This window comes from Abramis brama (genome assembly GCF_963993115.1).
Source record: "Abramis brama genome assembly, chromosome: 21".
Taxonomy (NCBI): Eukaryota; Metazoa; Chordata; class Actinopteri; order Cypriniformes; family Leuciscidae; genus Abramis; species Abramis brama.
The window spans coordinates 23,379,885-23,396,307 of record NC_139983.1 but is presented as its reverse complement, the minus strand read 5'-3'; the positions used below and the strand labels follow the sequence as shown (position 1 = coordinate 23,396,307).

Below are 16,423 nucleotides of genomic sequence, written 5' to 3'. Positions count from 1 at the left end.
TATATATATATATATATATATATATGCATATATATATATATATATATATATATATATATATATATATATATATATATATATATATATATATATATATATATGCATATATATATATATATATATATATATATATATATTATTATTATTATTATTATTATTATTATTATTATTATTTTTATTTTTTAAATATATTTGATTTTTGGTTATTTTTAATTTAATTTTCTATACTATTAATCATTCAGCCATTTTTCGACAAACCCTCATGTGTGTTAGCCATCTAGGTCTTTACCATGCCAGTTTCAAAATTTCTTCATAATACAAAAATATATTTAACTTGTTGCATTTCTCACAGTCTATAATCCAAAATGTTTTTTTTTTGTGTGTGTTGTTGATTTGTTTAGTCTGACTCTGTAAAATGTCTTTGAATAATAAGGTGGTCTGGTTTCTTTAAATATTTTCCCTCCCTCTCTCTCTCTCTCTCTCTCTCTCTCTCTCTCTCTCTCTCTCTCTCTCTCTCTCTCTCACTTTATGGGCCTCAGAAGAAGTCATCTTTTACAAGCTGACCGGATTTTAGAGCCCTCATTTGGAAGCGGGCTTCCTTAATTAAAAAGACCTTTGTGTGGTCTTCCAGACTGCCTGTTTTATTTGTCCCCCTCCATCACCATGTTAAAATGGTCCTGATGTGTTGTCTGTATAAATCCTCCGTGATTTTCTTTCTGTCTCTATATAAAGTCTTTGTTCCTCCGCCATCATCTCTCTTTTTACACACCTCATACCGCTAATGCATTTAAAGGAAAAAAGAGAGCGCGTTTAAGTGTGACCTCACACTCAGACTTTATGAAATCACAACCCCCAAAACCTTTGAGGATTTTCGAGAAACAAACAGTCCCTGAACGATCACATTTTGCTAAATGTAGATATTGAAGTGCTGCTAATTGATGCGGCTGTGTTGAAGTGCCGCTCTCCACCCCCATACGCCCTGCAGGACCCAGCTCAGGGTCTTCTGGATTGTTGACAGGGGAAACGGTTAATCCACTCTTGCAGGCCTTGAAGCCTCCTGTAAGACAGAGCAGAGATATCTATTAATTACAGCGCTCATTAATAGGCCTCTCTCCCAGGGCTCTGTGGGTGGAGGGGTGGTTCAACTAAATGGGTTGGTGGTATCGAGCGATGTGGGGTGGGTGGGTGGGGTGGTCGGCCTGCTCTTTTGTTTGGCTTTGAAGAGTCTCTGCTTTTGACTGTGTGGGTGTCTGTTTGTGTTACTGGATTGATACTGGATGTTTGTGTCTGTCCAGCTGATTTTTTTTGTTTTCTGTCCGTCGATGCGTATGAGCGTGTGTGTGCGAGTGTGTATGGTGACTGGCCACGGGCGAGGATGATGGAACTGCTTTGCACCTCCGCACTGATTAGAGTCATGTAGAACAAGTTGATATTGACTGGAAAGTGAGTGATGGCGCTGAGCTATCCGTACTGTCCCTCTCTCTTCCGCCCTGCAGACGCTCATCTGTCATGGTGCATTTGATCACCGGATCCCACCTCTTGATCCACAATCACAAGAAAAGGCCTTTAGCACTTTTTTTGTGGAGATGGAAGATTTTGGTGCTGGAGAAATGACAGGCTTTGACTTATACTCTGTAACTCGACAATACATAATTTCCTGTCAAATGAAAATTAATCTGAACGGTCAGCATTGATTTAAATTCAACTTTCTTTTATATATATATATATATATATATATATATATATATATATATATATGAATGAATAAATGTAATATTTATTATAATTGTATTTTTATATTGTAATTATTAGTGTATAATTAATTCTGTCCAAAATCCTTTATTGTAGTGTGCATATAGATAATTATAAATATATCATAATGATTTGACAAGGCAAACAAATGTCTGAAATTATTTATTGCAGAGTGTGTATATGTATGTAAAACGACAGGATCTAAAACTATTAGGACATGACTGAGTTGGTTGTGCCACATTTCTTTAGAACTCAATTGGCTGCACACTATGCGATGTTAGCTCTCCTCTTTACAGCCGTGTAGATATACAACCACTCAGACACTTTAGTGAGACCCAGGGGACGGTGGCACACTGGCTCTCATATGCCTCGCCTCTTATGTTTCCTCTCAGAGAAGTCATTAACATGCTAAAAAACTAGAATTCTGAATTCTCAATCAGGGGCTTTTTTTAGCTGCTGAATCCTCTGTTCTCTCAGGCTAAGGCGGAGGTGGACCCATGTGCAGAATGGAGAGTCGCTCTTAAGGGCTGGGGGGCTGGGTTGTATGTTTCTATTTCTTTTGTTTTTCTCAATTGCTTTGTGTTGGCGACACATTTTTAAGTTGCCCCTGCTAAAAAGACCATCTTAGACTAACATGAATTTACTATATTGCTAACATCTAAGGCACCATATGTTGGTCTTTTCAGCACGGACATCAATGAAAAGTTCTCAGGCAATAATTTTCTTAGTTTCCATACTCATTTACTGTTGGTCATGTACACTAACGCTTCAATATTTGTTTTATGTTTTATCCTTGTAGGCTGCTCTGCAGAATGTCCAGCAAGGACCGCCACATTGAGTCGAGTTGCCCCTCCTACATAAAGACGGAACCTTCCAGCCCCGCATCACTGACGGACAGCGTAAATCACCACAGCCCCGGCGGCTCTTCAGACGCCAGCGGTAGTTACAGCTCCACCATGAACGGCCATCAGAACGGTTTGGACTCACCCACTCTTTACGGCCCAACTGGTGCTCTGGGTCCCAGCGGAGCCGGAGCCAAGCGTTATGAGGACTGCTCCAGCACCATCACAGAGGACTCGCAGATTAAATGCGAGTACATGCTGAACTCCATGCCCAAGCGCCTGTGTCTGGTGTGCGGGGACATCGCCTCCGGCTACCACTATGGCGTCGCCTCCTGCGAGGCCTGCAAGGCCTTTTTCAAGAGGACCATTCAAGGTTGGCTTTTACCCTCCCTCAGCTAGAACTTCAGCTAGGTTCAGGTGGCAGACCAGGGTGTCAGAGGGACTTAGTCATAGTGCAATACCTAGAATCAGCACAAATCAATTCCATACATCCAACGTTCTCTGGCTTTACACCACCTAAGCAGCTTTCCGTCCAGTATACATGTAAAGCCAAAGGGGGTAATGCTCTGGCTTATTAGTCAATAGTATGTGCTACAAAGAAATAAACATTTCCTGCTTCAGATTAACAAGCTTGATCAGTTATTTCAAAGCAGAGATTAGCAGTAATTGAATTTACCAGGAAGTAACTCATCTGCTAGTGTATAGAAGTGACAGTAAAGCTTTGAGGAACAAAGTAGGTGCTGAATAAATGGGTCAAATATTTGCTCGGCCTGAACACAGTCCAAACCCCCGAAAGGTGGGAATTTGACATATCGGTATGTTTCATCCCATTAACCAATAAAACTCTTGGTGATTTTCAAAAACATCCCATCCAGCTAGTTCTAGACTGGCAGGTTTTTGAGGGAAGGAACGGGGTTGTGGAGTTCAGGGATGCAGGGACATCAGGACAGCGGTTTGGGGGAGGGCGCTGGGACAGGCGGCAGCACGGGCGCCACGGCCACTCAAATCACTGGCAGCTGGCATTCCGGTGGCACTTCTCCAATGCCACCTGACAACCTGCATCTATCACCTCCCAATTGAGCCACTCGTAGCCAGGCAGTGGCAAAATACTGGAGGGGGATACCAAGAGTGCAACCTCAGAAAGCCAAAAACATTCCCAAACCCGTTTACTTCATTGCTGTTGTGGAAGGTCAGCTCAAGGTCATGTTGTCGCCATTCTCTGGAAATGAGCTCCATTGGCATTTGACTGCAACTGATGAATGATGGAAGTGTAGCGTTTAGTATGAAGACAGGCAGAGGAAGAAAGCGCCTGGGACATTTTATATCTTGTTTGAAACCTCTAGTCGGGCACTTGACTGATAGACAATGGACATTGCACTAATCGACTGCCACCTAACTCAAATCACATCACTCTATTCTGTCAGCGAACACACACGCACACACACATACAGCCTCCTTTCCACTGTGTTGATAACCTGGACACAGCACTCAAGCCATTGGCATTCAACTACTGGGAGGAAAGCACCTATATTAGATTGGCAAGGATTTTTCCCCCCTTAAACATTCCCAGCTGGTTAAGACCACTCAACCAGCCTCATCCCTCATGCGAATCACCTTTCAACTCCACACACATTCCACCTGCACAGATTCCTCCCAATCCGAAGACCCTAATGGATTCTGGAGATTACCTGACTAATGAATATTGGAGCTCAGTTTAATGGACATGCATACTTTAAATACTGTTTCCTGTTGAATTAGCAGTCTTGAGCATTTAGCCCCCCCTGCTCGTGCTGCTAATCTGCTTTTTAATGAGGAAACATCAGTTCACAGAAGAGAAGTCAATACAAATCAGTGTTTACAAAGTCTGATTAACTCTGAAATATTTCATCAGTGTGGAGGTCCCAGACGGGCCCTATGTTAATTGCATGTGTGCGTGTGTGTGAGAGTCTGTTTCACTGTGTGTGCACGTTCTAATAGTTATTCTATAGTGCAAATTCTCTCCCTACGCTGAGAGTTTTAGCACTGCCATAAGCTGTTCCAAACCCTAAATTTGTTAAATTAAATTACTATATCTGGCAAGTTATTCTCATAATTCAGCCAAGGAACTGTTTAAATGCTTTTATTGTGTGCCAGATTACTCATCAGATTCTATTTGTGTGCTATTGCAAAAACAAGCATATATCATTGCAATAGGAAGCTTGCAATAGGAAACTTATGGCTCTCTGTGCTTTGTTTATGATGGGGATTGGTAGGATGAGGAGCTGTGTTAGTTGTCACTAGGTGATTGGAAGTTCATCTAGAGGGAAATTGTGACCTGCAGGTCTTTGTTTAGGTTTAGTAAAGTCTGCCTGCCTGCCCAGCTTCACACAGTTCTATGACATATAACCTCCGAGGAGAGCCAGTGGCGCTTTCCTGCATGACATTTTGCACTCATTGCACACATATACAGATATGATGGGATGCATTTGCTGTATTTCAGTCTCTTCTTTTGGACTGACAAATTGAGCTTGGGTTTGCACTCACAGTATTTTATTGGTTGAGAGTATAATGTTTGAAAATGTGAATTACATTTTAATTGATTTGTATAGCAATTGTATTCAACAAGGGTGCATTAATTGGTCAAAAGTGACAGTAAATACATTTCTAATGTTCTTTATAATGTTACATTTAAAAAAATATATATATTCTGAAAAAAAAAAATATATATATATATCTCAGTTACCACAAAAATATTAAGCAACACGACTGTTTTCAACTCTGATAATAATAAGAAATGCCTCTCGAGCATCAAATCAACATATTAGAATGATTTCTAAAGGATCATGTGACATTGAAGACTGGAGTAATGGCTGCTGTAAATTAAGCTTTTACATCATTTTTGATTAAATAAATGTGGCCTTGGTTAGCCTAAGAAATGTATTAAAAAAACAAACGAACAAAAATCTTACCAACCCCAAGCTTTTATTTGTGCAAATGATAAAATTGTATATATGATATAATGTAATACATGATATTTCTTGCTAGATTGCTATAGAAATTAGGTTTTGGTTGGCAGTCATTAAACACTTTCTGTTCCTTCCCTCTACATGCCTCGCCACAGGAAACATCGAGTACAGCTGCCCCGCCACCAATGAATGTGAGATCACCAAACGCAGAAGGAAGTCCTGCCAAGCCTGCCGCTTCATGAAGTGTCTGACCGTCGGCATGATGCGAGAAGGTGAGTGATAAAAAAAGGTCGGGGTAGGGGAAGTAAATTAACATTTTATCCGTTGTCCGACTGTATTTCGCACTCTATCTACTATTCTGAGAAAATGTACTGGTTTCTTTGAGGATGAAGAAAAGTAGAACAGGTCTGGAATAAAGTCAAGGTTGAAACTGAAGGGCCGGTTGGCCTCCTGCCCTGAGGGCCACTCACGGTCAGCCAAACACCATCTTTTGTCTCGGCCTCAAGGCCCAGTTCTAACTAACAAGACTGGTTATTATTTAGAGAGATGGCCTGTGAGGCATTTTCTCAAAGGTCTGCCAAATGGACAAGCAGTTATTTTGAAACCGCTGCTCTCCTGTGGAAAGGCTCTGGCTCTCCAGGCTTTCCTGCCTTTGATGTTAAAAGTTTACAGAGGAGCTGCCTGAACTAGCCTTTAACCTTCACGCAGGAAAAAAGTCCTTTCTGATATCTTCAGCAGCTGAAATGCGGCACGGCATCTCGTTTCCTCGCTTTTCATTCAGGCGGACAGGATGTGTTTTGTCTGCCTATGAAAGAATCGCCGTCATAGGCGGGAGAGGGAAGATGTGAGAGAGAATGAGAGGTAGGCTATGCTCCTGTCACTCACAGCACAGGAACTCTTAGAGACACAAGTGTGTGTGGACACAAACGCTCTGGCCCTTTAAGTCACGATCAGGTAGACTGCACCTTATTCACCAAGACACAAGACCAGACACACACACACAAGCCCTGCGGCCAGCCTACCTTCTGCGGACCTGAGTGGTCAGCTCACATTATACCAAAACAACACATCTGTGGAGCAACAGCAGGCACAAATGCCCCACAGGTTCACATTTGTTTGCGTTGAGAGTGAGAGCGTGCGCATATGCATGTTTTTGTCCGTGTGAAATGTTTCTTTTTTATATTATCCGTCTTTTTCTCACACACACACACACACGCAAATGGCAATCTCATTCAACGCTATTGTTGCCCTGTGCAGGGACATTTGCCTACACGGCCGGTGTCGCTGACAGGTAGGTAATTGATAAGTAGAGGCCTGTTTTCAGAAAGGTCTGAGGGATGTAGTTGCATGTTTGATATGGCATCTTCTCCCATGAGCACCCAGACAAATAGCAGCCTTTTGTTCTTGCTGCTAGCCACCCATACACACATATATCAAAATGGCACCCAATGGCACAACCATTTGTTGTAAAGTGCTTGAATTTAATACAGAGGTCCCCCTCTACATATGAATAAGGGTCATTTGAAAAATTGATGCATCAATTTTCTTATTTTTCCAAAACATGTTTACTTTACACACAAAGAACGGTGGAAAAAACACATGCAGACAATTCAATTCAACAATAGATATTCATATAAAATATGTGAATTGCTTTTGTTTGGTCCCTCACATTTTTTATTTTGTTAGTCAGCTTTATGACAGTAGCTACTTTTGAACGTTACGCTAGCACCTATTTCGGGTTTGTTGTTTTCACAGCTTTTAGACACACATACAAACACAATTCAACCTTCTGATTATTCGTATAAAATCTGTGTGTAAAATGCTGTGCTTTTAGTCAGATTTACACCATTTTATTTGCTGAATGTTTTGCTAACTTGTTTTCACAGTATTTTATGCACAACAAACACATATTGTACCAATACTGTTTAACCTCATGGCTATTCATGTAAATAGGCTATTTAAATTACTTTTTTGTTGTTGTTGTTGTTGTTGTTCAAAAGTAGCTACTGTCATAAAACTGACTATTACGCTAGCACCTATTATCGATTATTTTCACAGCTTTGTTAGACACGCATACAAATACAATTCAACCCTATTCTTATAAAATCTTGAATAAAATGCTTACATTGGTTTTGTGTCAGGTTTATAATACTTTATTAGCTACTTTTAAACGTTGCACTAGCTTGTTTTTGGGGGGGGGGTTATGTTTTTTACTAGTTTTTTAAGCAATCAGCACATACAAACAGTTTGACCCTGTGGATATATAAAACATTTTTTATAGGTTTTGAATATTAAGATTTTTGAATCTATTCATTTTACTAGCTACTTTTGAACAACACATACAAACACAATTTAACCTCACTGAAATTAAATATTTGAAAATGGTTTTGTTGTATGCCTGAGGTCACTCACAGTTCTCTGTGTGTAAAATGCTATGCTAACTATATTTTGTTTGTCGGTTTTGCAACACTTGACTAGCTACTTTTGTAACATTACACTAGCACATTTTTCAGGGTTGTTTTAGACATGCAAACACAATTCTGCCTAATGGCTTTTCATATGAAATATTTAAATTGCCTTTAAGTATGACTGACATTCCTCATGGTTTTCTGCAAATAAAATGTTATGCTAACATTTTGTTTGTTCGTCTTACAACACTTTTGAACGATATGCTAACACGTTTGTCAGGTTTTGTTGTTTTCAGTGTTTTAGCGCAGAACTCACTGGCCTGGAATCAGATTAAATCCAGATCAGTCATCTATGTGTGTGTGTTAGTTGTCAGTCGACGTTAACTGTGGCTGGCTAGCTTTGGTGAGGTACAGGCTAAGCCGGCGTGTCAGTGTCCGTGCTGAGGTTGGAGTTGGAGGGTTTTGGGGGAGGGGAGGGGGTTGAGTTGTTACCCATAGCCAACAGCTTGCTTAAGGGAAAGATCTGTCTGAAATTAGCCCTGTCACCCCTGGGAGACATGAAGGTGGGGATGGGATAAGAAATCCTGATAAAGAAAGGATCCTTCACACACACATCCACAACACAGACTTGCAGTTCTCTATACCAGGCATCCAAAGTGATGAAATCCTTCGGCAGACAGAGCCAAACCGCCACAGGGCTAGTTGAACCACCCAACATGATATCTGTCCACCTATCACAACGCAGCTCTCACCTGCAGCTTGACACTCCCATATTGTACACACACACTGCTCATACATATGCATAAGTAAAGCCTCTCAGTATCAACACGCACTCGCCTTCGCACCGAGAGTGTGTGCAGGTGCTCACCTTGCAGGCACATGCGCGCTCTAGCTGCAAGGAAATTGCTGCCTCCAGCAACATCTCTGTTTGACCCTGGGGGCCGACCTCCTGCCGCGTCGCTACCTCCAGCCACCCAACTGTAAAATTATATCCACAGACAGTCAGAGAGACAGGGACTGGGCCTGACAGAGCACTGGCCTGAGACCAGAGCTGGGAATCATCCCTAACATGCTGGAGCTAAAGCACGCGGCGGTACGCAGCGTGAGGGGAACGAGAGCCGTATACCAGGACTGGAGAGTGCTTATTGCACGACACTTAGAGAGATGTAGTTCACAGATGAGCTGATGCATGCGGCGCTGATCACACACACTCACACTCAGAGAACGCACTTATTCACAAGAACATATACACTAGGATGCTAATGCATATACACACACTCATAAATACCTACATGCTCTTCACTCTGCGAAACCTTGCGTACTCGAAGCTAAGTGAGAAGGGGCATGCGTGTGATGATGATGATGTTGATGGTAGATTCTCAGCCACTCATCCCTCATGTCTGCACACACAGATGGATGGCCTTCTCCACAGAGCGAGCTGCTTAATATACCTCATACCTCTCTTTGTTCCGCTCGTTTGGAGTGATACTTCTGTCTTTCGCCATCACTGTAGATTTGAGATTTTATAGTGAGGGAATGTTTTTTCACACTTTTTGAAACTGTTTTTTTTTATTTATGAATTATTATAAATTATGATTTAATCTATCTAATTTACTTTTAAATAATTAAACAACAGTTCCAGTTCTTTAATCTGATTGGTCAAACTATTTCTTATGTCACTACTGGAGCTTTTAGCACTTTATGTACATGAAGTGTGTGAATATGTGGATAATAATTTATATGTATAAAAAATATTTTTTTGAGATTCAGAGTTTACAGGACATGCTGAATGCATATTAGTTTCCTCACTGAACAATGAAGTGTTTTATTTGCTTTCATCTAATCTCAGAAAGCGAATGAGAGAGTAAGAGGGGGAAAATAAGAAACCTGCAGACGTAGGTTGGCAGTGATGGGATGCACCTTACGAATATGTAACATCTAATTCCTGCAGAAGGCAATTAGAGCTCGCCCAATTATTGTGCTGTGTTATAGATAGTGGCTGTCCTAACGAAGGCCGGAGTTTGGATTCTGACAGCAGTGGCTCTCCCCACCGTAACTCTCCGGGGACACGAGCAGCCATGGAAGCAAAATAACCAGACCTGCCTGTAGATATGAGTAGGCTAAAGTGTCTGCTCTCTCTCACTCTCTCTCTCTCTGTCTCACACACATACACACTGACATACATACTCATACATATAGAGTGCATGCTGCTTTTAGTCAGAGCAAGAGAGCAATTTAAAACTCAAAAGCCTGCCTCATCGCATCAAATCCCGCTTAAAATTCCTCCGCTTCTGTGCTGCAAACACTTCAATGAAATATATAGCATGCTGGCCACTGTCATCATTATCATGACTGACACAGAACATGCTACAGGCAATGATCACAGTGGTCAGATATGCTACTGCGAAAAACACCTCATCAGCTAAACATCCCACATTATTTTCTCTTGTATAAGTCTAAATCAGTAGTTCTCAACTGGTGGATTGTGAGCCAAAAATGGGTGGATCTTTCTTGTTGACGTCAAAGGTCGTCAAACACTACAGTGTTTTGGTACTAAATTGGTACTAATAATAAAATAAAAATGTTTTAACATTGTTGCTTTTAATTATCATTATCATAATATTATTAGATAATAATAATAATACCAGAATTATTATATTATTATGCTTTTAAAGCATAATATTTTAGAGACAGTTTTGTTTACTTTTGTGTGATAAACAGTTTTGGTGGTATATCGGGTACAAATTCAAATCTATAGGTCTTAAAGCAATATAATTTCAATATAAATGGGAAAAAAAATCGAATCTTTTAACATATATTTTGCACTAGGAATGATAACTTGTAGCTGTCTCATTTAAGTCGTCCCAAATGCCTCTGGAAAAAGATGGAGAGAGTGAACAAGACTACTTGGCTGTCTCACCTTTTCTAGTTTCTTCTTTTCCGCCTTCCCATTTCTGCATTTTAGTTTTTACTTTCCTTACCACTTTCTTTATTTTTCTTTCTCCCTCTCTCATTCATTCTCTCACACTCCATCCCTTCCTCATCTGCCTTTCGCTCTCTCGCCCCTCTCCTCCTCTGACGGGGGGCATAAATCATCGTGCTGTCAGCGGGCGAGGCTCGCTGGATTATGCAACGCCGCCATTCATTTAGAGCCTGAGGAGAGGACCCGTCTGAGACCACCCTCCACCCACCACTCTTGCCTCCCCAAAATAGAGAGCTAGTGTCTTAAAGAGAGCTCTCAGGGGGGTGATATCATTATGCAGTCTCTCTCTCTCTGTAGTTTGCCCTACTTTATTCCTAGATAGCGCCTCTGTGTGTGCTTTTAAATGTCAGCATGGCAACTCTTTCTCAAAGCTGGTTTGTTTTTCTTCCAGGGTGTGATTGTGCTGCACATTCAGTTTGAGGTTCCCCCCGTCTCCCTGTTAAAGAACAAACAGTTGTCCATCTTCTCGCTAGCCACTGAGACTAATTCAGTCCTAGATATGTGGCTGACTCAGTTTCTGTGGAGCACAAAACCAACTTGACAGAAAAATCACTGTGCACAGCGCTGATGACTGTACCAGTATGATGGTACACCACATAAAGATGACATACGCTTTTGGTATAACTTTTTAAGTATGAAATGTCACTCAGAAGAAGACTTGCCTCTTCATCGTCAAGGCGAAAGTGTGCACCATAGACAGTCACACTCTTCAGAACAGACCCATTTGAATATCATGACAGCCTCATTATTGTGTCATAACTGACTGGCAGGCCCTGCTTGATAGCTCTAGTGATGTGTATCACAGCACACACCTTCCTCCCTTACTCTCCGCATGCTTCAAGGGTTGAGAGGATGTTGCTTCACCTGAAATAACCCTATGGTGGCACATTCGGGAGTCGTCCAACTGTCCTATCTACCGCACCTGCTTAAAAACCCAAACTACTGGCCATAGCACTCCCCTCCAGGTTGGGTCTGGGAATGAAACAGCTGGGTTCGTAACCCTCCATCCCCCTCATCTCACACTCTTCTCCCTCCCCCGACCCTCTCTTACTATTTAGGAGATCCCCTCTGGCGCTGCCTAAAACGACACACATAATTAGGGCATTAACTCCTCTTAATTGCTGAGAGGTTTCTTTTTTTTTTTTCTGTGCAGAGACAGAAAGGTCATCGCTGTGCCTTTTCCACCTCCTCTCCAGCTGAAACAGAAGGCACAGTAGCTCAAATCCCTCCTCGACTCCTTCCTCCATTCTCCCCTGCCACCGCTCTTCCCTCCCCTCCAATCCCTCTGTTCTCCCGCTCCCTGGTTGCTCGCCATCCTCAACTAAATGACATCTTTAGGCATTGGAGTAACCCGCAGAGGATTGGTGGAAGTCCCTGTGCTGAATCGGAGGCAGAATGAGCATTGTGTGTTTGGACCCCAGCCAGGTGGGGGAAGATTTTACATGCTGCTGACTTTGGAGGACTCTTCCCATCCTCCTCCTCCACTCGTGCATTTCCCCTGTCTGCCACAACCACTTGTGGGCAGAGGGACAGCTGGAGGTCTGTGGTCTTTCGTTTTCCATACAGAGCACTGGGGACACTTTGCTGACACTTTAATAAATGACAATTTCTCCCAGAAGGTAGCTTGACACAGCCAAGGCAAATATTCTCATAATTAGGTGATGTATACATTCAGTGGCCACAAAAAGTATACTTGGACACTTAAGGCATGGATGATTTTGCATTACAATATCAAACTAAGCATCATTTATGTGAAATAACTATAGAACATTTTCCAAGAAATTTTCAAAAAGAAATTTGTTAGGTTTGAAGCGATTAAACAATAGTTATTCAAAATTAAGAAAAAATATTTGTAGATACTTTTTGGTTTTAAAACGTTAGTGAAATGAGTTCAATATATATAGAACACAATTGTGTTTATTAATTTATAAATGTTTTATTATTATTATTATTTAGACAAAATATTGTGGAATTTTAAGACTGAACATTTATCAGTTATCATCCATAACCTTAAAATAATTATTAGTATCACTAGAGTTAGAATTTCAGTGCATAAAAATAAATAATCTCTCTAGTATATTTTTTTTACATTAAGTGTGACGTAGGTGTCCAAATATTTTTTTGGGCTCACTGTACATTAATGCAAACAAATGTTCTTTCCTCACTCCCAGCCGTTTGGTAAACAGCAGTGTAGTGTAGTATCCGAGAGGATATTGTGAAGTGCTCCCTGCAGAGCGCAGTAAACGTGTACTTCCACAGGCCCGGCAGACGCTGCTGAAGCGAGGGCCTTCGATTGAGCCTGTGATTGAGTGGCTCAGCAATAGAGTCTGGACCGCTTCCAGCATTCAGCATGTCCCTCATCACAAGCGCTTGCAGCCCACCGCCCGCAATCCCAGAGAACGTCTCCACTGGGATGCACATGCTGCCGTCTTGTCCAGCACCTGCTGACCTTTTAATGGCTCTATATGGGCTTTTGCAACCACACCAATCACGCAGCTGGCCGACTGTCATGACAATGCAAGAGTAACATGTCGTTTTGAATGATGTGACTCAATCAGCGCTCTGTACAGTGCAGTGGGCCATGGCCGCAGGCCGCGATTTGCCTGCACTGGCTCTCTCCGACTGCTTTGTTTTGGTAATTTGTGACCAATTTACTTACTGGGCTTCACTTGTGCATGAAGGCACCAGTCGGACTGGGCTCTTGGCTTCTCCGGTTCTGCGCCACTGCCTGCAGACGGCAGGTTTTTTTTTTTTTTTTTTTTTGCATAGACAGACCATGCTGAGCCCACAGACTGTGCTTTTCCAGTCGGCCAGGCTGATTTGGTTGCAGGGCAGGGTCTGGAATTTGGCAGGGGCCTGATGCCCGCACAGCTGGCGCGTTGAGAACGTCCTTATTTCTTTATGTCAGGAAGCAGGCCAGTAGCGTTGCTACAACCCAATGGCGGCTGTTTGCCCTCACAAGGTGGAGAGCATCATCCTCTCTGTCCCTGATTGGGAAACGACACCTTACACACATACACACACACACACTCGAGGCATGTGATATCCATGTCATCATACTCTATCAATCCATGTGGTCTGGTGCGATTGAGCAGGAGAATGCAGATGTGGAAGGCAGGGAAGATGGTTTCAGCGACAGACTGTTCTGTTATGAGCCCTGAGGGGGGATGGAGAGGCTAAATTTGGTGCAGTGTGGAACTGCTGGCTTTGAGAGGCTTGATAATAGTAATCTATGAATGGTTGGAGCAGGCACACAGGTGAGAGGAAGTCTTGAATTCCTATGTTGTAGTCAGCAAGGTGAACATGCATTCCGGTTCAACTGCGTTTCATCACCCTGGATGCAATGTTATTACTCCCAAACCTAGAGAATTAAAGGTAAACATACGCTTTAGTAGTCTTTGGACTTTTCCAGACTTCCTAACACAGCTACTGCACTCAAATCACATTTTTCTCTTTTAAACAATTACAAATCTTTACCTTCGATACAAATCTTCTAATGTGAATCCTTAAATTCATGATTTGCCTCCACATCTGTTTCTTTATAAGCCAAGACAACACAACAGCGCAAGTCTAATTAGCATGAGTGTCAGTATGTACAAAAGCAATTGTCTAATTTGCTGTAAAATAGGTCACAGGCATTGAAACAAAGTATTATAAATGCATTTCTGTCCAGAGGTTTGTTACCACCAGGCACATCAGTACGCATCTGCTAATTTCTCATCCAAAAATAGTGTAGAAATGACCTGCTTAGTTTGATGCAGGGTGTTAATCTATCAGCCATATCCCCACAGATCACGTTGTTGTTGTTGGACACGTTTTTTATGATGCTTACCATTTTCTGTTTTCTATGTGGTTGCTATCTAGATGTTCCTATGCGGTTGCTATTCAGATGCTTTTCTTCAAATTGAAGAACTCAACCTTCAGATTATGTGACAGCAGACCACATTTTTAGCTATTATGCTACCAACACGTATGAAAGATTATATTAATTAAACTTCTATGTGATAAAAGTCTCTACACAACACAGGTCTTGAATGAGGAAAAGCACTGCTATGCACAAACACACACACACAAACACGATTACAAACTGAGTATTATCCTCTCCCGGTACCCCAGGCTGTCCGGTACAGAGCTGTTAAAGCACTGATATGACTGACAGATGAAGTTTCTTTAGAAGAGTGTTTTTCTGTGGGTCATACCCCCGTCACTCAGCCGTAAACCCACACCACACTTACAGTTACCTCACCTAAATGTCTCCCAAAAATACACATACACACACACACACACATACTTGTATGTGGTTTCCGGGGCTCTACATAGGCGTAATGGTTTTTTATTCTGTAAAAACTGTATATTCTATCTCCCTTCACCCTACCCCTAAACCTACCCATCAAAGAAAACTTTTGGCATTTTTTTAATTTCCAAAAACACTGTTTAGTATGTTTTTTAAGCTATTTGATTAACGTGGACACAGGAAGTTATACATGTCATTATACAGTACACATTTGTGTCCTCATAAACCATATATACAAGAACATACACAAATAGCACAGTCAGACAGTCACCAAAGGTTTGGGAGTTTTTTGCCTTTATATTGTGAGTATTCGCGTCTCAGTTTAAAAGACCCAGTATCTTCTCCTGCCGTGATCACGAGCGATGAGCCAGTGCAGCCTTGACAATGTGCAATGCAAAATTAATGTCAGCTGATTGCAAAGCATTTCATTTACTCATTGTCTTTAAATTGCTTTGGGCTAATTACATGGCACAAGGCCTAAGTGTACTGATTTTATTTTATTTTATAAGTGCTGATGAGGTGAATTCAATGCCTATATATAACAATATCTTCAGATATTTTTTAGAGCGGCGAGTTGGAAGGAGAGAGATGACATGCTATTTTTGTATTTTTTTTATTGTGGCATGTGATTTGACCTAAATATGTAATGTATAGTGGGGTCCAAATTCGAAAATGCTGTTTTGCATTAATTTTTTATTTTTTAACATTATAGTTTATTATTATTATTCATGTAAGTATAATAATGGTCAGTATCACACATTCTTCTTCATTTTACATTTTTAAATTTAAATAAGTACATTAAAGAATAATAATATATTATTCTGCATATAAAATAGTTTACATATTTACATATATAATAATTGTATATACTTATATTTAAATAAATAGTTTATTTTTATAAATAATATACTATAATATAAGTTATTATTTTATTATTATTATTATTGTGGTCTAATGTAGTCTCTAGTTTAAGTTTTTTTTTCTTTCGTATATATATATATATATATATATATATATATTATTCATTAATTAAAAAAAAATGTTTTTTACTTTTACCTCTTTGTCTTTTATTGCATTTCATAATTAGGTTTTGATGATATTAGCGTACATACTTCAGTTCACATTTTGAGTCCCACTTATGTACTGTGGAAGAAAAGAAATCAGAAAAGGCTCAGATGCGGTTTCTGTCGTTTGAAGGG

At 40.8% G+C, this 16,423-nt stretch overlaps 1 protein-coding gene across 6 annotated transcripts in view; it reads left to right on the top strand.

Annotated features, from left to right (window-relative positions):
* Window positions 1–16,423, top strand: part of esrrga (estrogen-related receptor gamma a) — a 176,879-nt gene that overhangs the window by 121,600 nt on the left and 38,856 nt on the right. For 5 of the 6 annotated variants that reach the window (XM_084096787.1, XM_084096785.1, XM_084096786.1 and 2 more), the window contains 2 exons: window positions 2,552–2,967; window positions 5,695–5,811. In XM_084096787.1, the coding sequence (XP_083952913.1) occupies window positions 2,552–2,967; window positions 5,695–5,811 (533 nt within the window). Of the gene's footprint in view, window positions 1–2,252; window positions 2,295–2,551; window positions 2,968–5,694; window positions 5,812–16,423 lie in introns of those variants that run through there. The other variant, XM_084096790.1, reaches the window with a different exon arrangement.